Here is a 17,115-nt window from a genome sequence, read left to right on the forward strand (position 1 = left end):
TGTTGAAATTCAGTTATCGTAAGGGAATGAGTAGCGAATGCTACCTTTTTTGCGTAATGACTCCAAGAAGCTGCGTGTAAATGTTGCAAAAGTTTCGCAGAATGAGGATTATTTAGCCAGAACTGCATTAACAATGTTTTATTCCAGTGATGTGACAATGCCGGGTAAGAAAAGTGGAGACCAGAAACTGACGCTTCCTCAAGAGCCATAGCGTCTGCTGTATAAATAATTAAAGTTTACACGGGAGAAACTCGGATCAGAAAACAACAGCAGCATTTAAATAGCTTCAAATAATATTTATAAATATATATATATATATTTTGCCATCGTATTGGGTGAACTATCTCTTTAACAGCAAAACACCCCAAATCATAAACGGCTAGCACAAGCTAGCATAACGAACGGAAGACATTACCTCAGCGACGTGCAGATCTCATCGGCATTCGCGTTCAATATTCCACCTGAACGCGAAGATTATGAGCATTATTATACACAACAGAACTTTTGATACAGCAGGCAAAGTATTCAAGTATTGCGATAGTTTTGGAGTGATCAATGTCACGACAGATAATATCAGTTCCATTTCATCTTTTGTGGTGTGATTTCGTAAAGTATCTCATGCGTTCCTGCATACGACATTTGCATTAAATACTTTGATTAATTTGAGTAGCTAGTAAATGTTTCTCCATTGTAACGGACTGAATAAGCATCTACGACTAACCATTGTTTCCACTGAGTTATCAAGTTCTCCATTCGTATTTATATAAAATAAACACGATATATCAAAGGAGTGTATTATATTTTTTTGCATCATTTATTTATTTTTTATTTATTTTTTGACGTCAATCCGAAGCTTCTGTAACGCAACGAATGCTCGCAGGAAAAAAAAAAATCCACGGAAGGAATGCAAGCAGTATTTTTGTAATCCAAACATTGAAAGTGATTCCCTTTCACTCATCTACATTCAAACACGGTAATACTGTACAAACATGATTTTGATTGATGCAGATCAGGCTGATTTTTTTAGGTGGTGGTAATCTGTGTAGTTAGTAGATACACGGCAACCAAAACAAGGCAACCAATGTATAGTACAGTGGTTCTCAACTGGTTTTGCTTCAGGACACCACTTTTATATAATATTGGCCTGGTTTCACAGACGGGGCTTAGATTAAGCCAGGATTAGGCATTAGTTCAATTAAGGACATTTAAGTAGCTTTTATAAACATGCCTTAGAAATAAAACACTGATGTGCATCTTGAGACAAAACAATGGCACTGAGTCATATTTTAAGATGTGCAAGTTGCTTTCAGTTAAAACAGCTCAAACATGCATTTTAGTCTGGGACTAGACTCAAGCCTTGTCTGTGAAGCCGGGGGTCTGTGGGTCATACAAAGGTTTAAAGAAGTGCTTAAACTTGAAATGTATTAATATTACCATGACAGTATTCTGTATAATTTTTTTTAGTACAAATAACAAAACATTCTAAATTCAAGATGCATCTTGAAAAGCAAAATTACGTCAGATATTAAGTCTTGTTTTTTGACAAATTTATCAAAATTAATCAAGTTTTTACTTGAAACAAGAAAAATAACTACCAATTTGGTCAGAAAAATAAACTAAGATGGAGTTTATTTTTCTGATTGTAGTCTCTGTGTTTTTTAAACCTTGCAAAGTTATGGTTTTTAAGAGGTTGGCATACGTCTAATTAGACTTTCTACTAATAATGAACATGAATTTGTGACGAAACACCATTGAGTGTGAGGGTGTACAGCCTGCCCTTTGATGCCAACAACAAAATATATGGTAAGAATTTCTATTTATTTTACTACTGTAACTATTCATGATTTCATGGTTATTTGCATTTGCATTAACATTCTATGAATTTAACATTGCCTTTCCCTGCTTTTCAGATCAGATCTTCGACCAATTGAGAACCACTCCACTAATACCCACTACAACAAGATACGTACTAAGTCTTTTTAATGCCTTCACTCCTGGAATTAAAATACACCAGAAAAACAAAAAACAAAAAGTCTAAATCTAATCAAACAAACTGTCAACCACAAAACCTGATTATAATGTTTTCCACTGTTCTCCTAAATGCATGGTATTGTATTTCATTTCCAGAGATATCCTAGTCACTCTCGCCATAAGTTCCCAATTTAAAAAAATAATAGATTAATTTACTCGTTTAACTTAAATTAACATTTTTAAAGCAATATATAAGACGGATAACAAATAACATTCACAGTGCTATGATTATATTATAATAACAGCGATTAATTAAAACAAAGACGATGGTTGATTTGTTTCTTATTCTCTGTATGACTGTCCAAGCACCTTGGCGATCCGAGGGTAGAATCAAACTAGGTCACATAAGTACCTTGCAGTCATGGTTAAGTGCCTGCAGATGGCAGCATCTAGATATTATTGATGTTTCTTCTTGCTGGTCCCATTCTGCACATGTTTCCTAAGAGGAAGGAATATGCATAAAAAGCACAGAGTCAGGCTAGAAAGAGGTGATCACAGGATGCATGTGGCATGGTTGGATATCAATTCACTTCAAGGTCAGAAAGATAAGGACAGGACCAATGCCATGACGCTAGTCACATCTACACGAGACTGCACTCTCATCCAATCGCCAATCAGGTCAAAACAGACTGCCACACTCTGTGATCTCAGATTGCGTTACCCTAAACCTAAAGCTATTGATGTCAACAGGCATGTGGCACAAAGCTACCTTACCATGTGGTTAGAATATCTAGAGCTATAACAAATACTGGCCAACAGTGAAACTTTTAAAGAACTGGAGCCCAGATTTGGCAGAAATAAAGTGTAGAATATAGCCTTGTTTTATATACTCTGCTGGTCTAATAAGCTTCATAATTTTTGGTAAAGCAAAACTACAGAAAATTAACATTATGCTGCTTTAAAGTTAGGTTGGAATGAGCATATTTATGGGTTAAGTGCACATGTACATCACCGCATAATTATAATTACCAGTAGGAATAACCAAAAAATGTGGTTCAAAAGAAATTATTTGAACGCTCATCAAATTGTAATTGCACCTTTTCAACTCGAAAGTAGAAACTTCCCAAGGGGACTTTGAAGGACTGATGTTTTTAGGTAGAAGACTTTGCAAGTCTCAATTCTGCCTCAACTGCTAGTCAACCACACAACTTCCTTTTTATTACGTGCACATGCTGTATACACGAACCACAGACTGCTGCATCTCTCCACTTACCCTTCGCTAGACATCTGATCATTAGTGTCTGTTCTCTCCTTTAGTTGATCTTCCTCGTACTCTCGGACATCGTTTACTTCCTTCATCTGGCCCGTCAGGACCTTCGCCACAAACAGCACGATGAACTGAAAAAAGAGCCCAAATGTCTTGACATTTTACAGAGACTTTTCAAAGCAATAAGACAGAAACGCAACTTGAATGGGGTAAATCCTTGTAGGTTCTCAGCTAGTTACCAAAAGTTACTTTGTAGGTTAAAATTCAAGTGGACAGTTAATGGGATCTGTCAAGGTAGTGTGCACTGTATTACATGAAGCTTGGGGTTAAGTATCTGCTAGATAGCTAGCTAACATGAACTGATGCCACTGATAACAGGGCAATAGAAAGAAGTCGTTTTAGTATAAGATTTTATCTTAAGCAACTTAAAGTACACTTATTCCTAGGACAATATCTCTAGAGCAGTTCCTGTCTCTAACCCTGTTCCTGGAGGACAGGACAGTACATATTTTGGATACCTTGCTTATTTGACACCCATTCAAGGTCTCGAATCTTGACTGTCAAAGCAGGTGTGTTTGATTTGGAGACAACCAAAATCTGCACGGTTGGGAGTACTCCAGTACCAGGGTTGGGAAACAATACTCTTGTGCGACCTAGGGCCTCTCTAATGGACTTGTTAAAGGGTACCATGATAATAACTCTCGGTGGACTCATTAAAAGGCTCAAGCCAGCAACCTTTGGGTTACTAGCACTGAGCCTTCCAATACTGCCACTGTCTTCTGAAACTACCCATTCTTACCAGGAACCAGTAGATGTTCATGAGAAGCAGAGCAAGCAGGAGTGTGTTGAAGAAGAAGTAGAAAGGGATGTTGGGAACTGACTGGATGCTGGTGATGCAGGAGGCCCACAGAACTTTAAGCGGGAACCAGTACAAACGGAACCAAAACCTGCACAAATGGCAAGAACAAACTAGATGAAGCCAACTACATCTTTCGAGCATCCTCTGGACACAGGTTAAATGCTAAGACAACACAAATAAAAACACAGCAAAAGTGCTAATAAGTAGTTGTTACATGAACAAGGGATTCTGTGGAGCAGAGGTGGGAAATCTGGCCCTCGATGGCTACTGTCCTGCAGAGCTTAACTCTACCCCTAATCAAATACCTGCCTGTAAAGTCTAAGTAATCACAAACATGTTTTCAAACTCTTCAGGACCGTGGACCTCGATGGTCAGAGTTGCCTAACCCTGCTGTAGACCCTTATATGGGTAATTTAATTTAACCAAATAGGGCATGTTTCTGGATGAACATCCTTTGTTTTTGCACAGCATTCCTATCATTCTTTCCTAAAACTAAACCAAGGTTACTCAATCCTGCTCCTGGAGGTCTACCTTGCTTTGTAGTTTAGGCCCAGAAATTACTTTAGAAAAAGTTTTGTTCAAGCAAAATCAGAGGGTAATGATCATTTGACTGGAATGTTGTTCCAGGACCAACAAAGGAATTAAGTCAACTTTAATTATTGTATAAATTTTCCATGCTGTGTCATGTTTGCATCAATAACAGCTTCTGGTTTCTTGATCAACAGGCAAGCCTCACCATGTGATGCTAAAGCTAATGGCACCCATGTTGGACAGGACATCATTGATGAAGTACTCTTTCCCTCCCCGGATCTTGAAATAAACGTTGACCTTGGTGAATTCCAACTGTATGTCATTGATGTCGTGAAGAAAGAGGACGAGAATGCCAATGTTGTGGTATCTGAGGACGATATGTTCAAAAACACGAACAGTGATAAGTGGTTTATGAACTGTGGCTTTTAGTGGCATAGCATTGAGCTAATTCTTTTTTTGTTTATTCTTTAAGATGCACGTTTTTATTGTTGTAACCTGGATTTGAAATTTACTTTTTCACTTAGTGGCCAATTTGGCTACTAAATGTTTAAGTTACCAGCCATTCAGAACTTCTACTAGCCAAGATGGAAAGAAATCAGATTTACTACGTATATATATACAGTATATATATATATATATATATAAAATTTGGACTTTATACAATCATTTCTTATTCAAACAAAATCCTGTCATCCAGCCATCTCCTCCCTTCCTCTTTCATCCTCATCACCAAAAATGTGTTTTAGGTGGACAGATCAATACAATACAAAAAATAACAATTCTTTTGTTAACCAAATGCTTTTAAATTTTCATTATTGCTTCAATGCAAATGAACAAGCGTGCTGTTATTTGTAGCGGGTAGATATGTGAATGTTCAAGAAAGCCAGATATGAGGAGATTCTGCGCAATACGCTGTATTTAATATATCATGATGACTCAAGAATATTTGCGCTAAATCTGCACAGATTTGGCAGATTTACACAAACTTCCCCAGCAAAGTGAGTAAACATAAGTAACATGGCAAATTGGCTAGTGATTTGACAGCGTTACCCGTCACAGTTGATTTTTACCCGCATTTGGCGGGTTGGCGGGTGTTAAATTCAAACCCTGGTTGTAACTATGAAAACTAAAACTTAAAAAAAAAACAGGCTGTAGATAATCTGCTTTTAAAAAGCCTGTAAATTTGCCTGACCTAAAGGCGTAGGAGAATGTGATCAGGGCCAGAGTGATGAAGTGATGCACCACCATGACAAGGGAGTCCTTCCTCCATGCGTCCATGTAGACCGTTGCATATATCGAATGGCCGTAGAAGCTGCCCTGGATAAGGTAAGCTATCGCAATATCGGTGGGTACTGACATCCCACTCTTCCAGTCTAGACAGAAAAGACAGAACAAAATAGTGACACTCCACAACCATAAAAACAACAACACCAGATGGTAATGACCTTGACTTGCTGACAAAAAGTGGACACTGGCCTCATAAAACAGATGGTTAATGCTGATATAGTAGAGATTAAAGCTGTTCAAGTGTTACTCTCCAGGGGTGTTCAAGATGCCATTCATTTTCAATGACAGTTAATGGTTTCTGTCAACAGCAATCTTTGCCATTGTGACAATCTTTATTGGGATTTGTAAAGTAGTATTGTACCATTCATGCAAATGAGTAGTGAGATGATACAGCAACTACCAATTGGAGCGTAAATGGTTATCAGTGACCTGATAAGTGAAAATGGGATTTCAGAATAACTGTAATTATATTGATAAGGAGTGTTAACGGATAATAGTAACTTGTGACCTTTAATGTTTATTCACTATATTAATCATTCATATTAGTGTTTATTCAGATTTTTAGTCATTAAACATTGACAAAAGCAATCACCAAAAATCTTTTACTCAACAAATGGGCCTTTCCAACATCTGGGAAAGTTTCAAATCTTTCAGAAGTTTCCTGGGACTTTCAAGGATCATGTACATTTTAAATAAGCATTTTTTTTTTAAGCATTTAATTGTATTTTGTACCATCTGACATCTTCAAGAGTAGCATATAAACTGTAAACTAAGCAACTCAAAAAAGCTTATAACTCAAAAGGGTTGAATTAAATAATGACATGCAATAACAGGATGTGCGTCAGCTTTAAAGCTTACCGTAAAACACAGACGGAGGGTTCTGAAAGAAGGAATAACTAGTGAAAAACAAAAGGTAGGTGCTGTATGACCATGACATTGTGTAGAAGACCAGCTTCCACGCGCTCTCCGGCATCTTTGAGACATCTTTTGATGGGATACAACACCATTGTCCAAAAGGCTGTGGAAGACAAGAGGAAAGAATGAAACTGCAATGCTAGCATTTGCATAGCAGGTGTTCATTCATCAACAAAGAAGACTTCTAGCAACTGAAATGCAGAGGATCAATGATACTACACAATGCTACCAGGTAAAATTATCCACAGAAAAGCTCATATTGTACACACCGGTAACAGTAAATTTTGACTCATTTGTACATATAATTTGCTTGAATTGAATGTTTATAATTTACTGTGCATTTCTTCCTAGGTGCTGCCGCCTTTGTGATTTCACATAAAAGGATGAGTCATGAAAAGGCCGTTCTAATTAGCTCAGACATCAGATGACTCAAACGACCCATTGACGGTAATAGCCTGAAGCTAAAGTTGTTCTCCATCCATGCTAAACTTTGTGTGTGTTCACGTGCCTTCACCTTATCTCTATCATGACAGACTATCCTGCTTGTGTGGACACAAAAGCCGAATGTCACAGTAACTGAAGATGCTAAAGGCTTGACTTAATCATTTATCTATTCACAAGCATCACCTTCACTTGGCGTTATCTAATCTGCACTCCCTTCTGCTAATTACAATATATGTATATAGCACTGAAACTAGACATATACGTTGGCATCATTTGACCTCTCTTGTGCTCATAGTCTCATGGTTGCCTCTGATTGGCCAAGAGGCAATGTGGTGTGCACCGCAGGATATCCACCACGTGGATTCTGCTCTCCGCCTCCACCCGCTGGGGTTATTTATAGAGGCCAGCTGTCACCAAAATGCTCCACCCCCGTTCCTCTATCATCACCACCTCTAGCTATGTCCCGAGGTTCAGGCTGACTGCTGCTGATGTTGGTGACTGCATCATGGCTGTGATAGAGAAAACACATCCCTTCTCAGCTGAACAGCCTGACATTGCTCTGCGCTCTAAAGGCCACAAATTTATCAAAGAAAAGTTTAGGTGAGTCTCAGAAAGAAAACCACGAATGAGATCTCTTTAACATCCCAGTTTCTTCTTCTAGAAGTTCAATGGAGACTGATTAAAATAAACCAATTCAAAAAGAAAACAAATACTCTCTGATTACGTAATCCGTATGACAGTTGTGTTTCTCTCTATAGGCACATTCACTGCAGAGATGGCGAGTCGGCATCGTTAACTAACATCGTTTACACAACACCTTTTCAACTAAAAAGTTAACTTTGTATGCGTTTTGGCCATTCGGTTACACAACAATGACGTTTTGGGTGCCTGAAAACAGGTTTCAAAGTGCAAGTTTCTGAAAACGGTCTCTGTGAAAACACTATGAAAATGAAACACTTTAGACTGAATACGTTATACACATGTGCATGACATCATCGTCTTCAGAGATTCACGTTTTTGTTGTTTACACAGAGACTGTTTTCAGAAACTTGCACTTTGAAACCCGTTTTCAGGCACCCAAAACGTCATTGTCAGTGTAACCGAATGGCCAAAACACATAAAAAGTTAACTTTTAGGTGAAAACGGTGTCGTGTAAACGATGTTAGTTAACGATGCCGACTCGCCATCTCCGCAGTGACTGTGCCTATAGAGAGAAACACAACTGTCATACGGATTACATAATCAGAGAGTATTTGTTTTCTATTTGAATTGGTTTGTTTAAAAGTAGACATTTCATATTTCTCATGTCTGTGAGGCAAGTAGCAAAAGTTGAGTTTCGGCTCATTTACGGCGTTTCTCATGGACTGCGTGAATTTGCCACTTCCTGTGTGTTTTTTCTGTTTTTAGCTATGCTATCCACCTCAGTTTATTATGGTGTCAACTGTGTTTAATTGGTGTCTCTTGTCATTTCTCCTTAGAATTCGCTGAAGAAACTTGATACCTAATTAAACACAACTGAGCTTTCCAATAAGTCTACTGAGCTTTGGAAGAGCAACTTAGAAGTTTCCTCTGGGAATGCTTGTTATGGAGGACACGTTGCAACCCATATTAGGCCACCAACTACTTTTGCTCCATCTCCCAGGACATGAATGGCAAGCAAAACCGAGGGCTGAACTGAACCTGATGACCAAATGCGACTGAAACACATTTTGTTCTGGGGTCTCGTACAAGAGCCGACCCGTCGATTAAACATGCAGTTTCCATAGCAACTATTTGAGGATAGCAGGTGGTTTTGTAAAATAAAACAAAGACAAATCACAACAAACACAATGTAAAAGAACGAGCCCATCTCCCACATATGTAAAATGTAACCTTACTGGTTTGTTGCTCTCTTTGGATCTGCGTTATATTAAAAGCGCAACTTAAAGGAATAGTCCATCCAAGAATGAAAAGTTGTGTCATTTATAACCCATAGCCTATGCTATAATTATTTTCCTTAATGCAGGTTGTATTGGTATGGATCACTTGTGGTCACTTGCCATTTTAAGAAACTAAAGAGTATATTCTTCTATTAAATGTTCTTTGAATTTAACCTGTTTGCATAGCCATCGTTGTGTGTAAAAGGTAAAATGCAAAGTAAAAAAACTATGTTAAACAGCACACTGCAACTTTACATAGCGAATTTGAAACAAATTTCACTGGACAGTGAACAGCGAACAAAAATAGCTGAGGTCTTTCTTTAACAGAGGAATAACTACAACAAACACCTCTAAAAACACACGTCCACATTCACAGCCAAAATAACTTGTGAACTTTCTGCATCAAGTTTCAAAATATCTGTTATACATCTGTTAGAACAAGATAAGGGAGGATACACAATGACAGTGTTCATTTTTTACCGAACTATTACTTTAAAAGAAACGTACAAAGATCAGAACATTCAAACAGAATGCCAATATAGTTTTAAGTCGTAATCAAATTTAGTTTGATTACAAACAGGCATGACTTCAGGCCTGAATATGTTGTGCTTCTTGGCTAATAATATCCCTCTCCATGAAAAAGGGTTTCTCCTTCAATATCGCAAGACAATACTCAACATATAGCCATTTGATTAATGACCGTTGCGATCAAATTTTACCTCAGATCTGGCAGTATCCAGAAGATTTGAGTCTCAGTCCTGCAGTGTGACTCTCCTACGACGACCATCAGATTGTCTTCGTTTTTTCAAAACAAGCCATGACCAAAATGAACGTTAGAGATTTCTTCGTTTGCAGCCACCATTTCAAACCCGCGTTTAATGCAGCAGACAGTCACTGACTGTGTCATTGATTGATGATGTAAAACTCCAGACAAGTTTTCTCGCGTACATCCTTTTTTAACGCGTCTTGACTGCTGTACAGTCTGACATTAATGACTACTGAGATATTATTACAGTGTGACATGACTTACAACAATGCTCATGTTGAAACAGTCTGACAAGCAGCAGTGTGCACCCAGCTTAAAGGGGTCATCGGAAGCAAAATTCACTTTTATATGGTGTTTGCATGTGGACACAACCACCATACAATGAAAAAATCCTTTCATTCCTTTTTTTTATCCTCAAAAAGCCTACACACTCTCAATAATCAAGCCGTTTGGATTTTCTGAGCAATATGACGTCATATTGCTCCGCCCACGACCACTGATGGACTGTCCCGTATTAGCATATTTCCTGTATTAGCATATTTCCACCCTCAGCCATTTGTATACTGTCCACCAAGGCAGTCATTTTTGTGTCTTGTGTCGACACGCCCCATGGAAGAGAGGGGTGTGGTGAGCAGTTGCTCGTTATCATTTAAAGACACACGCACTGAAATGGGTTGCTGTGAACAGAGCTGTTTTTGAGGAGGTAAAAAGGGTATTGTTTTACACAACTATTGAGGAATTTTAACCAAAGTATGTTACAAACTTTACACGAAGACCCTAAAGAATCATGCCAACTTGTGGAAAATGGGCATCTGATGACCCCTTTAAAGTCAGAACAAGCCCTTTTCCAATTCTTTGGAGGGTCAAGAGTCAGAAAACAGATGAAAGCATCTCCACATGTCCAGATGGAGCCACAGAGCCTCATCGTCTCACTTGCCCCTCAAACACCCTCCTCCTTCCTCCCTGTTGGGCTGAGCTGTATTTCCTCAGGGTTTGATTGTTCTCGGAATAACTAGTTTGTTTTCTGCTGTCATTTCAGATTAAGTTGATGTATCTAGTCGAGGGATCAGAGTACTTGAAACAGGGCGTCACAAAGAGGAAGGAAGGATGCAGACGACGATGCCTACCGATAATGGCATGCAATTTCCACTCCGAGCACCAAACATTTGAGAAAGACATCAATGCTTGCATCTGACAGTGCAATCAAGTCTCTGGGAGGACACAAATTAAACGGGTGCTTTAATTGCCTTTCAGAGTCAATGTACGGGGCAGCACATTTCTAATGGTTTCCTTATGTTATCAGTTGGTCACCATAGATGTTTTTGAGTTTTAGAATTTTTTTTTTTTAAAAGAATCTTTTGTCTGCATTGGCCGATAACATTTACTGCTTGGTCAACTACCATGAGTATTTATTTTTCTTTGTTGAAGTTCTACCATTTTATTCCATCCATTAAGTTCATTTTGCTGAAAGTGCCATTTTTAAAATAACATCTACAGCACAAAAGTAAAACTAGGTTCACGTACATAACATTGATTGACAATCTTGCAACGGGTAAGTAAACTAAAAATCAATGCACCTGCTGTTCTCGTAATTATGTTTGTGCAGCATGTGTTACGAATGTGAAATGCATGTCTGTAAGAGCTGATGACCTCTGTATGTACGACTGCTGTTAAGACACCAAACTCAAAGGTTATTGTCTGCAGAATACACAGCGTGACATGATATTCCCTTGAAGCTGTTCAAACAGCCAAAGTTTATCTTAGTGGTTATGTTGTTTGCCAGAACGTGATGTTGTTGGGTAGTTTGATTTTAGAGAAGTGATTAATGAAATAAATAATCTCTGGTCCAGTGAATGTTGGTCATTACAGTCTCATCAAAGGTCAAAACAGCATGCGTTCGGCTGCCCAGTATGCCATCAACACCTTGATTTTTTCACACACACAGTTTACAGTACTGGCCAGATGGCCTTTTGCCTTCTCGTCCATTGAGTCTGAGATCGTGAAAGTGCATGGGAACTTTAAAAATGAATGGGCCTCATTATCGCTAAGAGCTGATGCCATAAATTGTTTATTAGGTAACATGGAGATTCGTTTAAAAACCAAGTAGAGAGATCATGTTACGCACCGCACGCATGTGTTTGAGTGCAGGACATAGTCCACAAAACACTTTAAAATCTGCAGACTATGTCAGAAATTATCTCCCAAGACATACGAGACAATCTTGTGGCCAAAGTACAGTAAAACTGCAGTAGTGAGCTCACACAGCCAGAAACAGTTTCAAAAGGGCTTGTACACTATATTCCATGTCTTCTGAAGTAATATGATAACTCAGTGTGAAGAATTGACTCATATTTAAGTTGTTTATCATTAAAACATAGCATATGTATGTGCAATCTTTGGAGCATTAACGAATCGGAATGAATCATTCTTTTGAGTCAGATCTTTACAATGAATCAGTTCATTTACAAAGTTATCGTGTTCTTGAGTTCAACTCACTGACTCAATCATTCCAGGGGTTAACAGCTCACTGGAGGGGAAGACTATCAGTAGCCATGTTTCCATTTCCCTTCAAATTGTGCAAATTGAATCGATTGCATGAGGTGATTTTTCAGGCAACTCGAAAAGGAATATTTTGCAAAACGGCAACAGTTTTTGCACATTTACAGGTCACCTGACGTAGATGACGCGGTGTGTTTGGACAGAAGACGAGACAGAGTTCTTCATTAAACTCAAAAGACAAAAGTATCACGGGAATACTGGATTCTAAACCACAAAGAAATGCCACAATCTGTCAAGAGCTTGAAGCAGATAACAGGGAGAAACACCCAGAAACACTAGCCGCTCACAAGCATAAGGGGCTTTCCTTGCTATTAATGCTTGAATAACACGCCTACGTCTCCTTCCATTAAACAGAATGGCTAGTTATGGCTGTGATATACATAAACCTACCAACATCCGTCCCCATGATTTTTTAAATGACTTATCGCAAGAGGAAAAAAATTAGGTTTCAGTCGCATAACATCCGTTAAAGGGGGGGTGAAATGCTCATTTTCACTCAATCTCCTGTTAATCTTGAGTACCTATAGAGTAATATTGCATCCTTCATATCTCCAAAAAGTCTTTTGTTTTATTAAATTTTTAACAGAAAGATTGGCTGTACCGAGTCTTTCCGGAAAAAACCGAGCGGCTGGGGGCGGGCCGTGTGGGCGAAGCTTAGCTGTGCTAACGCGCCGAGCTAGTGACAACACACAGAGACATTTGTTCAACAAACAGTTTTACTCACCGTTCGGTTCCAACGCACGACCGCGAATTTTTATCATTGTGACTGCTCGATCCTTAAGCATTAGACGATCTGCAAATCCGTCGATCTGGGCTTTGTTCATAAAACAATCATCGTCGAAATGCAGGGAACAAACAGCTACACAACTCCGTTTATGCTCAGGAAAACAAACTCCATCCACTGGTGCCTTAACGCTGGGTTCTTTGGGAATCTGTGCAGGGTTGTCTTGCCCTGGCAACCAAAAACACACTTCTTTGGTGACATTGACTTCCCAAAAGCCGGGCAGGGCGCTTTGATGGCGAACTGCTTTCACTCTCTTGCTCTAGTCTACGAGTGCGCGCGCGGCCGCGATCTTACCGGAGAAGTGCCCTTAGGACCCATATAAGGAAATTCCGCTCTATCTTACGTAAGACAGAGCCATACTCGAAAAAAACTTTCCGAAACTTGTGACAAACTGGAAGGAGTATTTTTGGAACAAAAATACTCCTTCAAACGTACAACTTAGTTTTTGAAACTTTGTCCATGTTTAGCATGGGAATCCAACTCTTTACCAGTGTAAAAAACTCAGTATGCATGAAATAGCATTTCACCCCCCCTTTAATGGAAACAGCATCATTTCGGAATAGTTTTTAATCAACATATCACAGAATCTGTAATTGAAACGCTGCTATTGAAAGCTAGTCTATGACTTCAATAAAAATAACTGGTCATATTTGGGTGAACTATTCCTTCAAGAAGAGCTAACACACCAGAATCCCATCTTGTGCCTATTGATTCATTTTTTTTGGCATGCTTTAAGCATGCAATGGTTTGATCAAATGGCTATATGATGACTTTAATCTTGAGATATATTGAGGAAGAGACTCTCTTTAATGGGGAGGGATATTATTAGCCAAGAAGCACAAGATGTTCAGATCTGAAACGCATTGATAAGTGACTAACTGTCACCTTTTCATTTTCTAAGTCATGCCTGTTTTTAATCACAAACTGCAGTGCTGCAACTCTTTGCCAAGACCTCACACTCTCTTACTCAAGAGTTACAGGCCAGACAAGGTCCTGACACGTCACATATTTCCGTATAAACATCACGCCAGCCGTCAGGGTTTCTCCACGTGCTGAGAGTAAAGAATTTACAAGAGGAGGAATTAAACCGCAGCTCAGAGTAAACATGGATGCCGAGGCCCATGAATCATGACGGCATTGATCCCAGTAATTGCAGCACATCAGCAGAGCTCAAACGAGAGTCATCAAAACACTTTCAGGACAGGAAGTGAAACCAATGTTTGCCGCATACATCAACTTAGCTGAACGTAAGCAACAAATGCAAAATGTGGCTTATCATAGTCTCATAAACAAGGCAATTTGCTCAAGTTTATGTCTGGGAAACTTGATAGTTAATGTAACCTGTTTGCATAGCCATCGTTGTATGTAAAAGGTAAAATGCAAAGTAAAAAACTATGTAAAACAGCTCTTGAGCACATTGCAACTTTACATGGCGAGTTTCAAGCACACTTCATTGGACCGTAAACAGTGAACAGAAATAGCTGAGGTCTTTCTTTAACAGAGGAAAAACTACACCAAACAGCTCTAAAAACACACCCATATTCACAGCCAAAATAACTTGTGAACTTCTGCATCAAGTGTTAAACGTCTGCTTTTCAGAAACAACAGCTTTTGAGAAAATGAGAGGTGTTTGCTTGTGAACAACTCACTCAGATTACTAAAACTAAGTATGCGTAGCAGTCCTAGTGATGCTTGACTACACAAACATCACTAATCTCAGAAACACACACTTACTCACATCTATGCTCAAATGAACTTTTGTATACAAATGGTGATGCAAATGTCCAATGTTTCAAAACAACTTCAGATATTCATTGGGGGCGTCAATGATGCTTTAATATTCATTTATTTACAGGCTTCTCCACTGAACTTGAACGTTTTTTTAGTGACCGATACCGAAATATGAATTGTTTAAATAAAATGAACACCTATTTTATACAATATATATAATCGGCCTAGTCAGCATCAGTTGTATTTGTATTGACCGTGGCTTCTGAAGTATATTTACCTCAAAGATGTACACGGTCAGTCCCTTGCGCACCTTCGTCCACATGACCGCGCTCATGAAGAACATGAAGATCTCAATCCAGGTTATGTAGGCATGATCCAGCAAGGTTTTTATGGACAGGTCCAGTCCGCAGTCTTTACAGTCTCTAAAGGCACTGAAAATGACTGAATATGCTCTAGTGATGAGCTCAATGTAGCCAGGCATGATCTCCATCTCCAGGCCATCACTAGAAGACCCGTCTTCCATGTGATTGGTGTCCATTACGCTAGAAATACTATAGTAATTGCTATAATAACAAGCCACTTAGGGGTTAAAAAGCAATGGAGATACCACAATGCAAAAGTGCCACCAGCTATAGCTGCTGTAAACCTTAAGCTGATTATGGCATCCAAAGTGTCCTGTCTGTCTTTCCTTGTCTTCTAAATTAAGACTGATAAACTACTAATGCCAATTAACAAATTATGCCAAACAAACAGATTCCAACATTAACCCCTAATAACAAGAGCAAAAAAATATTATTTAATATCCTATACTGCATACATGCCATTGGAGTGTAAAATGATTAGTTTTCTACCACCTTCTGCTTAAATATCAACTGAAATCTTCTCTTGATATAATATATTGATATTAACACTTCCCTTTCTTAATGGTTGCGAAATCCATCGCACGGTATGTGAATCAGCATGCCTGCATTGCCTATCACAGTTCATTTATTATAGATTTAAGCAGACGGCTCACAATTTAAGCATTCTATTAGAAATTCCGAAATGATAAGTTAAAGGTTAATAAAAATCATAACCTCTTTATATTCCGCACATGTGACGTGTGTCCATATGCGAAATAGCGCGTCCTCTCCTTTACGTTATTCAGTAACATCTCCTCTGGGTTTCATCTCATGTCGAGAGGTTTAAAGCAGAAATGATCCTTCAGTATGTCCATATGTGGGTCGAATATAGAGAACAGGTAGAAATAAAAATCGGCAAATGAAGCCTAAATGAACCTGCGCACAAAACCGCTCAGCATGTGATAGATTCGCAGACGCACAATGGGAAAAAACACACAAAGACAAAAAACAAAAACAAATGTACCTAAAATCTATCTAAAGCCTCCTGTGAGGACCGACATCAGCAGAGCACTGTGAAGAAGTTGAGGTTAGTGAACCAAAAAAAAAGAAGCACAAGATGATGTCCTTGTGTTCATGTTAGCCGGTTCTTTTGAACAATTCAATTGAGTCGATTCGCGACTCACTTGACTGTATCCATGGCAAAACGTCAGTTTGGGTGTGTAGAAAACTAACATCGATATGTTGGAAACATAAAAATAGAATAAGTATAGTAATACATGACAACGGTTTAATCGCAGGGCGATTCGAAATGGTACAGTTTGGGACAAACACAATCAGTATCTCAGAAAATCAAACTGGACAACGTAAATACATATACAATAAGAAACACTTATGTATATCAATGACGGCGATCAAATAGTTTAATTTAACAGAATATTTATTTAATCGCCCAAGTTAAACTTCCAAATTGTTTTAAACAGCAAGTTGTTCGAATGAACCGAATCGCCAAAATGACTCAGATCAAGCGGCGCGGTCCGTTATCTTCAGACAGATTACAGAGAGAGAGAGAGAGAGAGAGAGAGAGAGAGAGAGAGAGAGAGAGAGAGAGAGCAGGAACATGTTTAAAGTGACAGTAATCATGTGGACAAATGTTGATTTTCTGCTCAATTCAAAGTTTTTTTTTTATTTTTAGCAGTCGTTAGGCTTTGAGACGTTTCACAAAAAACATTTTAATTTATAT

General features: G+C 38.6%; 1 protein-coding gene across 1 annotated transcript; it reads right to left on the reverse strand.

The window, feature by feature from the left end:
* Window positions 1–318: 318 nt before the first annotated feature.
* Window positions 319–16,538, reverse strand: cers1 (ceramide synthase 1). The gene is made up of 7 exons (XM_079890940.1): window positions 15,311–16,538; window positions 6,774–6,933; window positions 5,821–6,001; window positions 4,834–4,995; window positions 4,038–4,185; window positions 3,245–3,369; window positions 319–2,470 (listed from the first exon to the last, which is right to left on the reverse strand). The coding sequence occupies exons 1-7, from the start codon at window positions 15,569–15,571 to the stop codon at window positions 2,428–2,430; spliced, it is 1,080 nt and encodes a 359-aa protein (XP_079747066.1). The 5' UTR covers window positions 15,572–16,538; the 3' UTR covers window positions 319–2,427.
* Between the last annotated feature and the right edge of the window lie 577 nt (window positions 16,539–17,115).

This window comes from Squalius cephalus, assembly GCF_949319135.1.
Source record: "Squalius cephalus genome assembly, chromosome: 13".
Classification (NCBI taxonomy): domain Eukaryota; kingdom Metazoa; phylum Chordata; class Actinopteri; order Cypriniformes; family Leuciscidae; genus Squalius; species Squalius cephalus.

Coding starts and splice junctions, on each gene's coding strand:
- cers1 (XM_079890940.1), bottom strand. CDS start 15,571: ATGGACACCAATCACATGGAAGACGGGTCTTCTAGTGATGGCCTGGAG. Junction 6,934..15,310: donor TGACCGTGTACATCTTTGAG/GTAAATATACTT, acceptor TGTCTTCCACAG/CCTTTTGGACAATGGTGTTG. Junction 4,996..5,820: donor ACATTCTCCTACGCCTTTAG/GTCAGGCAAATT, acceptor TATCGTCCTCAG/ATACCACAACATTGGCATTC.